Raw genomic sequence first — 15275 nt, 5'->3', positions numbered from 1 at the left:
CTTTAAACTAAATATAAACCTGTCATCGAAGGACAGTAACATTACTAGAATATCACAGAGTAACAGTTAAAACTAGCAGATAAACATAAAAAGAAATTACAATGTTACAATACAATATAAAATAAGGCTATAGATGGCCAGCATCTGAAGGTAGATCACCATCCTAGGGTCCATGGGGACTTACAGTACTTTTGCTACCTGCATGGACCCCAGCCGGATTTTCATTATCCCTTCAGGTGTTGGCGATTATTGACAATTTTAACCAAATTAAAAGAACACATATTCTACGATTAAAACTGTAGTTGGAATAACATACTTTGAATGATATGGACTTACGATACCCTCTAAAGCGGAGGGAGAATAACTTTACACTACTTTAACCCCCTTTGAGGATACCGCCACGATCAATCACAGATATTTATTTATTCTACTAATGCTAAAAAGTAATTTATTTTATACAAAGCAAATTAACAAAATTTATTGAACAATTCAATTTCTTTTAAAAAAAATAATTGAATGAGAACTAATAGTATTAAAAAGATCCTTGACAGATTTAACCTTGAAATTTTACCTTTTGTGATGGAAAAATCAACACAGTCAAGCAGAACATGCTTGACCGTGATTCTTTCATCACAAGGGATGCAGAACAGAGGATCCTCACCTTTCAATAAATATTCATTGGTGTAACGCAAATGGCCAATACGACATCGTCGTAAAATGACCTCTTCAAATCTGGACTGACAACACAAGTAGGTGTAACCGATATTTGGTTTAATGTCATGTAATTTATTGATACCTACTTGGGTGTCCCACTTCTTTTGCATCAGATCTCGTATAAATGATCCAATTACAGGTCTGTAATCAGTATATTGAACAAGAAGTGGTGTCACAGATTTGTTGAGTGCTGCTTTAGCAGCAGCATCGGCCATTGTGTTACTTTTGATGCCAACATGGCTTGGTAACCAGGTAAAAACAATGTCGTATTGGCCAGTAGCAAGTTCATTATACAATTCAAGTATTTCGATTACAAGCGGATGTTTGGTAGATTGATTTGTAATTGCCTGAAGACAGGAAAGAGAGTCGGAAAATATAATAAATTGTTTATGCTTTGATTGTTTACGAATGTATTCTAGTGTTGTTAATATGGCCTTTGATTCGGCTGTAAAAATGGAACAGTTATCTGGTATTCTAGATGATATTGTCCTGGATCCAATGATGGTGGCGCTGGAAACTGCGTCACCATCCTTTGATCCTTCTGTAAATATAGATTTATAAGTATCACATTTGTTTCTTAACTGATTATACTCTTTTTGAAAAATTAGTTGATTTGTTTCAGATTTTTAAAATTTAGTTAAGGTTAGATCCACCTCTGGTTTTACTAACTGCCATGGCGGGGAAGTCAAAAGTTGGGTGGGGGCTATATTTTCGAGATTTATTTTTGCAGCCGAAATGGTCGATTGTATTCTTAGGCCGAGGGGTGGAATAAGTGATGAAATTTTAGTATAGAGGTCTTCGTAAAGAGGGTTAAAAACAGTCATAGGCTGGATTGGATTTCAAAGATCATAATTTAGAAACATATTGCAAAGATAATTCAACGCGACGTTGTTTAAGTGAAGGCTCATCAGCCTCCAAGTACAGACTATGAATTCGAGAAGTTCTAAAGGCTCCAAGGCAAAGCTTCAGGCCCTGATGGAGAATAGAATCCAGTTTTTTTTCAAATTGTGTTTACATGCTTAGACGATGGAGCCGTAATCAAGTTTAGAGCGGACGAGGGCTCTGTACAGTTGGAAGAGGGTTTTCTGATCCCCTCCCCATTTTATTATTTCTAGAGCCTTCAGGCATTTAGTTTTTACATAATTTATGTGTGGTAGAAAGGTCAAGTGGTGGTCAAAATAAAACAAAGAAACTTGGCCTCTTTGACAACTTTGATAGAAGCCGCATCCAAAACTAAATCCGGGTCCTTATGCGGCTTATACTTTCTGCAAAAATGAATGCAGTTGGTCTTTGCTTTTGAAAATTTAAAGCCATTTTCAAGACACCATTTATGGATTTTGTTTAAACACAATTGTAGTTGCCTTTCAATGGTATGCATGTTTTTACCACGACAAGAAACAATAAAATCATCCACAAATAATGATCTATCAAGTGAATCGTTTAAAACCTTCGACAAACTGTTAATCTTTATGCTGAACAATGTTACAGACAAGATACTGCCTTGTGGGACACCCTGATCTTGATTGTAATGGTCAGACAGGGTTGAACCCACGCAAACTTGAAATTGTCTATTTTTTAAAAACTGAGATATAAATATAGGCAAACAGCCCCGTGAACCAAAATCATGTAGATCTTTTAAAATACCACACTTTCATGTGGTATCATATGCTTTTTCGAGATCGAAGAATACTGATACAGCATGTTGTTAATTTATTATGGAATTTTTAATAAAAGATTCTAAACGTTTTTTTGCGGAAACCACATAGAATGTTAGTAATGAGATTGTTGGTTTCCAAGTACCAAACTAAACGATTATTTATCATACGTTCCATAGTCTTACAAACGCAGCTAGTAAGGGATATTGGCCGATAATTAGAGGGATCGGTATGATCTCGACCAGGCTTAGGTATAGGAATGACAGTAGCATTTCACCATGATGATGGAAAATTACCAGAAGTCTAAATATTGTCAAAGATATTAAGCATTGTTTCTAAACACGATTCAGGTAACTGTTTAAGGAGCTGATAATGAATATTATCAGGCCCCGAAGCAGTATCATGAGCTTGGCCAAGGGTAGTATGGAGCTCATGAACAGAAAATACTTCATTATAATCCTCACCGTTATCGGAGTTAAAATTCAGTTTGTCTTTTTTTTGTTGTTCCTTAAATTTCTGAAAGTTAGGTACATAATTGGATGCTGAGGAATGTTGAGCTAATGTTTCACCTAAATTATTAGCAATATCAGATTTATCTGTTAGAAGAGTATTACCCTCCTTGAGATGGTGAACACTGGATTTGGACCCTTTTCCTTTAATTTTCTAAACCATATTCCAAACCTTTGAAATAGGTGTTCGTGAATTAATTTTAGAAACATACTTTTGCCATGACTGTCGTTTATTTTGCTTAAATGTGCGACGAGCTTTGGCGTTTGAAATTATGAAATTGATTTAAGTTATGGACAGTGGGATGGCGACAAAAATATTTTTCTGCCTTCTTCCTAGCCTTTCTAGCTTGTTTGCAGTCAGTGTTAAACCATGGTTTACGGATGTGTGGAACCGTAGAGGACTTCGGGATACATTCATCAGCAATTATAATTAATTCATCTGAAAAAACCCTGAAAAGGATCATTAACATTTAGAAATAATTCAGGCTGTAATCTTTCAGTGCATAATGTGTGAAATACAGACCAATTGGCCTTTGTAAAATTCCACCCTGACGATGGTATAGCATCAGTTGGATTTATGGTTGAAATTACAGTGCGAAAATGATCATTTCCACAAAGGTCATTGTGGACTGACCATTCAAATTCATTAAACAGATCAGCATCTGCAACTGATAAATCCAGAGAAGAGTATGAGCCACTCGCAGGATGTAAATATATGTTAGAGCCATCATTAAGAATACATAAATCATTATTTGAGAAGAAATCCTCGAGGATCTTACCTATTGTATTGGTGTTATTACTTCCCAATAGGCGATTATGGCCATTGAAATCTACCATTATAATGCAGGGTTGAGGGAGTTGGTCATAAAGGGACTGTAATTCTGATTGACCTAGAGAAGATGATGGCGGAATATAAAGTGAACACAAAGTAAACACAATATGCAGCGTAACACGCACTGCAACTGCCTGAAGAGGGGTATTCAGCGGAACAGCGCTATGAATGGTGCTTTGACGCAACAAAATAGAAGATCCTCCAGTAGCCTTCTCACCAGGAGGAGAGAAGCAATGGTAGGAATCATAATGTCTGAAATCAAATTTGTCTGTTGATTTCAGGTATGTTTCTTGCAAACATAATGCTGATCGATTGTAATCTTGAGTTAAAAGTTGTAAATCATTAAAATTGTTTCGGAATCCTCTACAGTTCCATTGTATAATATGTGAAGACATTACCTCTTCGGAATCTTAATTGGGGATCTACTCCGGCCTTTTTTAGATGGCAACAAGATGTGTGTCCTCTGGTGGCTGATATCGGACACATCCATATCCTTAAGGGATCCAAATTTGTTGAACAACTGGATCTGATTGTCTGATCCTTTAGAGGGTCTGCCACTCTGATATTTCTTGGATGATTCTGTTCTGGGTTTGGGTTTGTTTTTAGCGATTTGTTTTATATTTGTTCCTGACTGAGATGACGATTGGTCCTTGGAAGTTGTTTGGGAACTGGCAGTTTCTAGAACAGTTGATGAGTCCGCAGATAGAGAAATAACCTCCGGAGATTCTGTTTTAGCCCAGGTATAGTCTGTCTGACATGCAACTGTTATGCATGAAACAGGCTGTAAAACACGTTGAGGAGTTGGTTGTGGATTTGGTCGAGACACAGCTGCAGAGTACGAACTAAGGGAAGACTTTTCTTCGTCCAGAACAATCTTCTCTGCGTCTTGGAATGAGATGTTCCGTTCATGTTTAATCTTAACGATTTTTGATTCACGTTTGAATCTTGGACAATCTGTGGACGATGAAGCATGACTACCACCACAGTTCACACAGGAAGGATCCTTGTTACACTGGGTACTGTCTGGACAGTTGCCACCACATCGATGGCAAGCAGCCTGCTCATGACATGTTCTAGATCCATGGCCATAATGTTGACACTTGTCTCAGTGGATTAGGGATGTACATATCCACTTTGATGCTACAATAACCTGCTCTAATTGAATCTGGAATTTTGAGAAGGCCGAAAGTAAACAAGTAAGTGTTGGTCTTAGTAACCTCACCATTTCTTTTAGAAGAAAAGCGTTTCACAGCAATTACATATTGGCTTTTTAGTTCATCTAAAATGTCATCCTCAATCATTTCAGCAAGGAATCGTCCTCTGTCTCGTACAATTCCCTTACTGCTGTTCAGGGACCTATGTGGGGAAACAACAACAGGAACATTTGCAAGGGTCTTAATGGAAAGAATACTTACAGCTTGCCTCTGTCGTCTACATTTGATCAACAAGCATCCACTACGTAATCTTTTTGCATCTTCCACATCACCAGCGAGTGTCATCCAAAGAAGAAATAACCAGGAATCTAGGCCAGTTTTCGAAAGTAACAGGAGGCGTCCGCGGACTATCATCCTCATTATCCAAACAATCATGAGATTCATGAGAACGTTTTTCATTTGGGGTTCCATGTTGGTTGTAATTGTGTTTCATTCTCCCGGGTCCCCACCCACCATGGAGTGTCAACAAGGACAATGCCATATGCCTGTGGGCCTCCGACAGGCGACACCAAGGATACCAAGAGGATATACTCAAGCAGAAACATCATAACAAAGGTTCCACCAGATTGGCGCATGAGCCACCGCCTTCTGGGCATTGGGACTCTAGGTAAATATAGAAATGTTTCCGTAATAGTTAAAATACATTTAAAAAGTCTGTACATGTACGAGTGTAATATACGGCACTGTTGTGTTTGTCAAATAACATGAGAATTTAATTGATCTAGTTAAAAAGCATGAAATATAGTTCATGGCCGGGCCCATCCTACCACCCGTCTAGGCGAAGTAAGGGTCCGAGTGGTGTATTGGGTAAAGGAACGCTATACCTGGAACCAGTGCCCTCAACCACCAGACTCCCGTCCTCCGCCGACACAGGGGCGCAACCCACCGCAAACAGGTTGCCCAATTCGGTCGCCTTTTACGACCAGCAATGGGGTGCTGTGGAAAGTTTCTGCCCCGGTTCCACACGGAGGAAGAGTCATTAGCGTTACCCAGCACTCACCACGGGGAGGTCGCTCTTCACGAGTGCCAAAGCAACTAAGAACATAGAATGCAATAGAAAATAGGAAAATAGGAATATAGTTTAAGAACATACACTATATATGTGAACATGTGAACATGTCTTACCTTAAAACAACAGGCATCTATTTGTGGCAAGTCTTTATTCGGATGTGTAACTCATCAGTCAGATCCTGGTCTGTCTGCATCAGCCTCGTCAACTGGGATGGTCACAGTCGGTGCTAAAGTCCTCTGTCGTGGTCTTGCTGTTGGCGTTGGAGTTGCTGGATGTACTTTCCTTGGCCGCGGTATGGGTGGCTCTTGGTTCTCAGGCTGTGGGATGGATCCAATTGGAAGTAACAAGTTCCTGTGTAATGTCCGCTTCCGTCCTTCTCCACACTCCTTACCAACTGTATACACTGGTATGGATGGATTCGGCTGGGCATGCACAATGTACACATCCGTTTCCCATCTGTTGGCCAACTTGTGTCTACCATCAAAAGCCACTACCTTGACAAGTACTCGGTCGCCTAATGCTAGAATAGCAGCTCTAGCCTTCTGGTCATAGTACTTCTTCTGCTTACTGCGTGACTTCGTAGCTGCACTGGAAGCAATGTCGTAAGCTTGACTGAGTCTTTCCTGAAGTTCCTTGGTGTACTTATTGATGGACTTGGACTTGCTTGGCTCCATGTCTAACCCAAATGCTACATCAACAGGCAACCGAGGGTGCCGTCCATACATCAGAAAGAAGGGAGACAACTCTGTAGACTCATGTCGGGTACAATTATAAGCATGGACCAGTGGTCCAACATGGGCTTTCCAATTCCTTTGGTGTGCCGAGCATGTTGAATAAAGGACGGTTGAAGCGCTCACACATTCCATTTCCCATCGGATGGTAAGGCGTGGTCTGTGACTTGTCTACCTTGAGCAACTGACAATAGTTCCTGCATGAGCTTCCCTGTGAAATTAGCTCCCTGGTCTGAGTGTATGCGTTTCGGTATTCCGTAGTGAACAATAAAGTTGTTGAAAAAGACCTCTGCTGTTGTTCTTGCAGTCATGTTCTTTGTTGGATAAGCCTGAGCATATCGGGTAAAATGATCTGTCACCACGAGAATATGTTGTTGGCCTCCTTTCGATGGTTCCAGGGTCAGGAAATCCATGCATACAAGCTCCAAGGGTTGCGATGTTACAATGCTAACCAGTGGTGATCTTCCAGCAGATGGAGTCTTTCTTCGTAGACAAGATACACAGTTCTGAACATGTGCTTCAACATCTCGAGTCATACCAGGCCAGTAAAATCTCTCACGTATCAGCGATGTAGTCCTTTCCCTTCCTGGATGTCCAATATTGTCATGGAGTGATCGTAATGCTGCGATGCGGCACTGAATTGGAAGAACCAACTGGTCCTGCTCTTCTCCATCTTTCATAGTAATTCGATAAAGAACTCCTCTCTTCAATCTTAGCTGCTGGTATATCTTGACAAGGGCTGTGAGATTGGCATCATCTGTAAATGGTATTCTGTCGCGCCTTGTCTTGTCCCTTAAGTGTCCAATGACAGTAGCCAGGGCTTGGTCCTTACCCTGAGCTCTCCTCCATTCTCTAACATTGGCTTCACACTTATCATCGGTGATCATCAGATTGTCATCATCATCCACATCATCATCGACTGACACACAAAGACTCTCAATGTAGTTAGGTGTAGTGGGCGCATTGCAGATGGCTTTTACAGAGTCCACATTGACCTGGTCCAGTTGTGAGGGATTTGATGGAGTCGGAAGTCGTGAGAGTGTATCTGCATCAGTATTAGCTTTCCCAGGCCGGTACTTGATGGAGAAGTTGTAATTAGAGAGAGATGCAAGCCACCTATGACCAGTCGCATCAAGTCTTGCTGATGTTAGGTTAATGGGTTGTTATCCGTCATAACAACAAAGTCATTGCCATACAGGTAGTCATGGAATTTCTCTGATACTGCCCACTTCAAACACAGGAACTCAAGATTGTACGCAGAGTAATTCCTTTCAGATGGCTTCAATCCTCTGCTGGCATAGGCTATGACTCGCTGCTGATCGTTCTGGTGTTGATAAAGAACTGCTCCCAGACCTTGGGTGCTTGCATCTGTGTGCAATTCAAATGGCTGGTGGAAGTCGGCATAGCCTAGGACTGGCGGCATGGTAAGACGATCTTTGATTTCCTGGAAGGCCTGTTCTTGTGCAGCTCTCCACTCCCACTCGGTCTGCTGATGTTGCCGTCTCTTGGACTTCTTTGTTGCAGTCTTAGGCATTAGAATAGATAAAGGCCTTGCAATCTTAGAGAAATTTTGCACGAACTTCCGGTAATATCCAGCGAAGCCGAGAAGGTGTAGTGGCTGGTGTGCTGGTTAAATGCTGGGTAAATGCTGGGTGTTAGTATTTGAAACAAGGCCAATCAGGCGCAAGCTCTACTAAACAAAGGACCGACCCAAGCTACCTACTCTACCCCACAACCAGTAGAAGTTAAAAGAAAAGAAAACTCGACGCAGAGAACAAGTTGTTATGCAGAGCTGTTAAATACAGCAGCCATACAGGTTTATTTTAATTTTATTCAACATAATACAAGGTTAAAACACCATTTCATTACAAAACATTATATGTATACAAATATATAAAATACAGAAAATATGCATAGATACAACACTGCCACACATAATTAGATATATGCGAAATATGCTATAATGAATATTAATATGGTTGGTTACAACAATTTTTTTTAACAATTTTATTATATTAATAGGTATCATAAGACGTGCTGCCATTTCTGACAAAAGTCACACTGAAGACACTGGGTCTATTATTTGTTCTATAGTTAGGTTCATTCTTATATGATTAAGGGTAGATAGGTAGGGCTACCACATTATTACGTGGCCTGATTTAATGAACACCGATTGGATCATTCAAACTCTTGCACTCTTTCCTAATTCAAATCTGCACTTCACATTCACCCTTTGCACCATCAGGATTGTAACACCATGGAGTCATAAACAGATGCAAATACCTCACAGGTTAGTTTAATCTCTTACATTGGTTTATGAGTGTGTACACTTTATATGTTATATTTGTATTGTGTGGGTATAAATAAAACCAGTAAATTCAACCTTAACAATGGTAAATCTAACCTAAATATAAATAACACTTTAGTCAGGTTTTAGTGCATTTAGGAGTATGGACTTAATACAAAAACTATAAAATAACTCATATAATTCATTCAGGTAATTATTTTTTCCCTATGAGTGAATTGTTGCATGTTTGAGTGTTTGATTGACTGATTTCATATATGAAAGGAAGAATAGTGTATATGCGAATGTAAGTACGAATGTGATTTTAGCCTAAGTTGTTTTGATGTGTTCCATGTGTTTGTAATGATAATAGATATGTTGATTTGTAGTATCCCGAGGATGTATATACCAGATACCCTGCAACTGTGGTCACCAGTAAATTGGAGAAACCCTTAGACCCCTCAACACAAGACTCAAAGAACATCGGACCTCTGTTAGCAAACTCGACCAGAAATCCACTATTTCCGAACACATCCCGAAGAACAGAACGAAAACGATAACATCTTGTGGGAAGCTACCAAAGTCCTGTCTACCAACAACAACAACTGGCGACAAAGGAAACAACAAGTAGCCATTGAAATCAGGAGACACCAGCCAGCCTTATCGTTTGATCTTTGTTGGGGCTATTGCCTAACTGGTTTCAATTGAGTGCTAATTACCCCCCCACCCCACCACGCCACCCCCCCCCCCACCCCCCCCCCCCCCCCCCCCTCTCCCTCCATTTGCCCAGCGTCCATTACAAATTACTTAACTTGTGTGTTGGCTTCCATTGCAGATCTACGGGATCACTATTATCACTACAGAAGCTTTATTAGATCTATTACTACAATGCAGTGATTAATAGGCACCTGATACCGACTCAAATATAGCAAAATGTTTTCCTTGGCAGCTGAAAATAATATATTCTTTGCAGAATTTATAATAACTACCTTAGCATTAAGTTATTTGCTTTGGCATTCAAAATCAGTTTTAGGTTGTTGATGTTGTGCTTCAAACAAATTGTTGAGGTCAAACAGACAATTTCCCCCTCAATCCTCAGATATTGACAAATATCACATTACACTGGCATTGGATGAAGATGACAGTTAGATAGGACATATACAACTATGTACATTAAACTTCATACCAAGATCATTACAACCGGTTTAACACTTCTTAAGGTATGACAATATTATACCCAACGCATAACTCAAAGAAACGCAAATTAATGTTAAATACTTCAGCATATTCAATTTTGGTCGTTACTAATAGATTTGCTGAATTAAATTTTTTATTTTTAATCACCTACAAATAATATCCTTCTAGCTCATATAGTTTCTAAGATATAACCCATCAAACGTATCCGACATGTGCGTTTCTTTTATAATTGAGTATACCCTATATCCCACATTGTTGGTGACCATTTTGAATATTGAGATAAATATGATAAGATTAACCATTTCAATAGTTAAATCATGTTAAAATTAGTTGGATAAGACACCTCATTTGTTCTTGTAGCTCATCTGGTATTCGTGATATGATATGTTCTGTTTTGCAAGATGGCAGCCGCTGGCCATCTTGGAATTCAAGGTCAGAATTATAATGTAAGAAATAATGATTTCAGTGGATTTATCATGTTCAAATTAGAGGATTTAGACACGTTATATGAGTCTGTGGCTGATATTCTTCCCGAGATATACTATTTCATGCTATTCAAAATGGCGTCGACGGCCAAGACAATTCTCAATATTTATAGATAACTTGACTTGATAGTTTTCCGGAGACCGTGTCATCATAGATTAATGTTTACTTCTCCCACCGGACATTTTTGTTTGTTGTTTAACGTCGCACTCAGCAATATTCAAGCTATATGACGGCGGTCTGTAAAATAATCGAGTCTGGACCAGACAATCCAGTGATTGACATCAAGAGCATCGATCCACGCAGTTGGGGTCGATGACCTGTATCAACCAAGTCAGCGAGCCTGACCGCCCGATCCCGTTAGTCGCTTTTATGACAAGCATAGTCGCCTTTTACGGCAAGTATTCCCAGGGGTTTCCCCAGGAATGTGGAAGTAGTCCGTCACTGTCTACGTCATTTCAAGAACACGGTCTCGTGGTAAACGTATGAACGTCAAATTGGGTCGTTCATACACTTATGAACGTCAATTTCGCCGTCATATGACCGACCTCTCGTCCAATGGAAAAGCCGTATATCGTGTAAACGTCAAATTAAAAAATTATTTCCAAATTGATTCAGTATTATCCAAATTTATTTCAACATTTTACAAATCCCATCATATAATTCACCATGGCTCGAATGATGGTTTTATTTGGATGCTGCATCTCATTCTCAGATGCAACTGTCATGTCCCACATATTCAGAAATATGACGCTATCCTTCAACTTAGTAAATTCCTCCTCAATTATCTTGTCATAAATGCCACCCCAGATATCATCCGTCCTACCTATGATAGCCCCTTGGTCATAGAAAGCATGAGAACCTTTAACGAACACAAGCGTGTCCGGGGCACGTTTCTTAAGTTCAGCTACAGATTGGCCAGTTCTTCGGACATGCAGTCGATACAGATCAGGATGGTATGCCATGAAATGAATATAGAAATGAATAACAACGATATCTCGTGATCTGCTTGGTATTTCGTCGATATAGGAATGAGTGGCTTTTAATGCACCCAGATTCTCCCAGGCTTTGCCATTGTGGAAGGGAAAGCAGTGAGGTCCCCAAAATATGGAGTAATTATGTGATTCACGTGTAGCTAATGACGGCTGATGCCACGACTGTGTTTTCCACCTTTCTGTCACCAGCTGAAGATCGAGATATTTTATCATGTAGAAGAGGAATTGTCTGGTGGTGGAATCTCCAAATAGCCACATGGTTCTGAATTTGAGACATTCATTCCAGCGCTTTGGCGTGTCTTGGAAGGTGCTTCTGCAGTGTGTAACGTGCCATGTCCAGTTCCGAAAATGACCAGAAGGGTATTGAGATGACCATGTCAGGCGAGGGGGAAGGTCGTGACACGGGGCAAGATTATCCTCCCTTGTAACCATTGTGTCCTCTGTGAAATGTGAAAATACTTTCTTTCATTTCTTGCAGATAATTCCTATACTCAAATTATGAAAAATGGTATGGATTTATGCATGGGAACTTAAATCATAGATAAAGTTAAAGCTGGTGATTGTTCTCGAGTAATTATAATATTAGGTTTTGCGGGAAAATGAACCAGTTTAATAGTAAAAAGGCGTACCTCCAGAGACGATGACTTCTAAGTTGGACTTGCTTCGTAGATGCCTGTGAAGTCTATTGTACCTGTAAAAGTAAGGCTGTGTTGAGTTATGTTATATAGCTGAGATGTGAAGTGAAGGAAAACACGCTTTAAAAAGGCATATGTTAAAACATTTAGCATTATTCAAGACTACTTCCAACTCCACTCTACATGCCAGCTAAACCATCCCTGTTCAGATTTGCATCTTACCTGAACATCTTCTTATATATATCTTTGTAATTCAACTCAGGCATAACTGTGCTCGTCAGATTCCAGTCACTGCATGATAACCCTTCTGACGATGGATGACCACAGTACCAGGGGAAGCCGTAGTTATTTGAGGTGTAGTTACAAACAGCACCATATTCTCGAACGTGTTTTTCTGGTCCACAAATTGTATCTTCCCAAATTCCATTTTTGCGGTAGAAGGCTTTTATTTCTCTTATTCGTTTGCCATTGAAATTTGAATACAAAGCATCGAGAGTTTCTTTTGGAGAAGCCAAACTAACAGTTATCTTAACTTTTCCCTCGAAAAGCAGTTTTATGATTCCAGTGTAGGTCCCATTTTGGTTGTCCGTGACAATTCCGTTTGCACATGCTCCCTTTGCCACATCCTTGATCCACATTCTGACGTAGTCACCTCCATTACGTTTCCTTCTGTTGTACCCATCTCTGATAACGACTTTAATCTTTACATCATCACCAACTTTATACACAGGCTTTATTGTTGTTATTTCAAAATCAGAATACCTATGGATGGCGATGGATTTAAAATCCCGGATATGTTTGAATGAAGAGGTAGCTGCATGTCGCCTGTATTCGACCGCTTGGTTGATGGAAAGGCTCTGAATTCTTTCGTCAAAACTGTCACATAAGGAAAACATGGTAAACATTGGTATGCAAATTTAGTGTTATTAAAACTTTGAATTACTGTCTCTTGTGTACTTCTTCAAATATTGTTTTGGGAAATATAAACCTGTTACATACATATGTGAATAATGATAAACATGGTGGGTAATATGACCAAGGTCTATCATTTCAAAGGAATTCAAGTGTCAAATGTACTGTTTATACTGCCAAGAAATTGGATAACAGTAGGTTTGGGTACGATTGAAAAGATGGGTTGTTACACTAAGGCGAGAGAAACATTTACTTTATCATAGGAAATCTTTACTAAAAGTGTGTTTATGAATCACCATCAAATATGACAACAAGTGTTCGCGAATAAGGGGTGTATCCTGCACAACAGGTGGCACCCGAAAGCGTTCAAAGGCATGTCAATTATTTACCGGCCTAAACAGGGGAGCATATGGTACAAGTCAAAATAGCGAATTGCATCAGACATCACAATTGCGTGGATCGATGCCCATGATGTCAATCACTGGATTGTCTGGTCCAGACTCTATTATTTACAGACCGCCATCATATAGCTGGAATATTGCTGGGAACAAAAACAACCAACCAACCAACTTTTGTCACTGACGCGTCAAACTGAGAAATTTCATCCACATGTCTACCATGAAACGTATGAAATAAAACGTCAGCCCCATATGCCTTGTAGGTTGGTTGGTTGGTTCGTTTGTTGTTTAACGCCGCACTCAGCAATATTCCAGCTATATGACGGCGGTTTGTAAATAATCGAGTCTGTACCAGATAATCCAGTGATTAATATCATGAGCATCGATCCACGCAGTTGGGATCGATGACATGCAATCAACCAAGTCAGCGAGCCTGACCACCCGATCCCGTTAGTCGCCTTTTACGACAAGCATAGTCGCCTTTTACGGCAAGCATGGGTTGCTGAAGACCTATTCTACCCCGGATCTTCACGGGTCTATGACTTGTACGAGATGTCATAGATGTTTGTTGGTTCAATATCACCCTTACACTGTTACACTGTATTTTATCTCTGATACACTGTTACACTAAATGTAAACGTATCAGCTGCCTTGACATGACCGACTCTGGGACAGATGGAGGGGTCTTGTTACTATGAGCGATCCGTGCCATCAGGACACAATGACACACTATGAAGTCACTGAGGCCGACAGCTGATCCATTTAGTCGCTTGTAACAAGCACAGGTTACCGGGGACCTTTCTTCATCCGGATGTCCCCCGGGGCTAATACAAATGTGCAATTTTGGGACGAGTTATGACAAATGACCACAGGAACTTTTGGTTAGGACACAGAGAAGACATACTGGTATGTAACCTCAATGTAAGCGGAAACGCTCTTGTGTACATCAAATGTAATATCGTCATTATCGTTACATGCATTGCTACTTCCATGGAGAAGTGACTAATACTATAATAAAGGGTGACATACGAGGGTATGTACTTACAGAGTAGAAGATATACTCATGTATGTCGTAACCAGTCCAATTACACAGAGGACAACAACCATCATATCCAAGGATCGAGGCATGTTTCCACGCATTGGCCATGTTGTATTAAATGCATTGACAAAGGTAACACTTGGTTTATGAAGCATTATCAACACACTCTATGGAGTGTACGTGACGAGATCGATAAAGCATCAATAGTCATCTCTAAGTTCCAGTGACAGCTGTGGGGAGTAGTGCAACTTCCGTATGCCTGGTATTGATCGTAATAAGTTGTATCCTTTGTTTGTTTGTTTGTTGTTTAACGCCACTCACAGCTATATTCCAGGTATATGACGGCGGTCTGTTGATAATCGAGTCTGGACCAGACTATCCAGTGGATGACATCATGACCATCGATCCACGCAATTGTGATACGATGACATGCAATCAATCAAGTCAGCGAGCCTGACAAACTGATCCCGTTAGTCGCCTCTTACGACAAGCACAGTCGCTTTTTACGGCAAGCCCGGTTGCTGAAGACCTATTCTACCCTATTCTTCATGGTTGTATTCTCCTCCCCGGATACATTTTAAATACATCACAATGTCCAATTCAGGAGCGTATACATCATAAAGGATAGGAATTTGTGTAAGTGTATTGACCGTGCTATGGACAAA

The 15275-nt window shown here is 40.1% G+C and overlaps 1 protein-coding gene across 1 annotated transcript; it reads right to left on the bottom strand.

Moving 5' to 3' along the window:
• Nucleotides 1-11266: 11266 nt before the first annotated feature.
• LOC139474897 (NXPE family member 4-like) lies at nucleotides 11267-14711 on the bottom strand. The gene is made up of 4 exons (XM_071258089.1): nucleotides 14617-14711; nucleotides 12484-13137; nucleotides 12256-12317; nucleotides 11267-12066 (listed from the first exon to the last, which is right to left on the bottom strand). Exons 1-4 carry the CDS (start codon nucleotides 14709-14711, stop codon nucleotides 11267-11269), a joined length of 1611 nt encoding a protein of 536 aa, XP_071114190.1.
• Between the last annotated feature and the right edge of the window lie 564 nt (nucleotides 14712-15275).

Source organism: Haliotis cracherodii, unplaced genomic scaffold, assembly GCF_022045235.1.
Source record: "Haliotis cracherodii isolate W230 unplaced genomic scaffold, xgHalCrac1.p SCAF_3, whole genome shotgun sequence".
Taxonomy (NCBI): domain Eukaryota; kingdom Metazoa; phylum Mollusca; class Gastropoda; order Lepetellida; family Haliotidae; genus Haliotis; species Haliotis cracherodii.
Note: the sequence above shows the minus strand (reverse complement) of the source record. Positions and strands in the feature narration are given on the sequence as shown.

Excerpts from the sequence above, each read along its gene's own strand:
- LOC139474897 (XM_071258089.1), bottom strand. The coding sequence starts at position 14,711 with ATGCGTGGAAACATGCCTCGATCCTTGGATATGATGGTTGTTGTCCTC. Across the intron at positions 13,138-14,616 it reads ATGAGTATATCTTCTACTCT|TTTTGACGAAAGAATTCAGA; the intron begins GTAAGTACATAC and ends CTTATGTGACAG. Across the intron at positions 12,067-12,255 it reads AGAAGTCATCGTCTCTGGAG|AGGACACAATGGTTACAAGG; the intron begins GTACGCCTTTTT and ends CACATTTCACAG.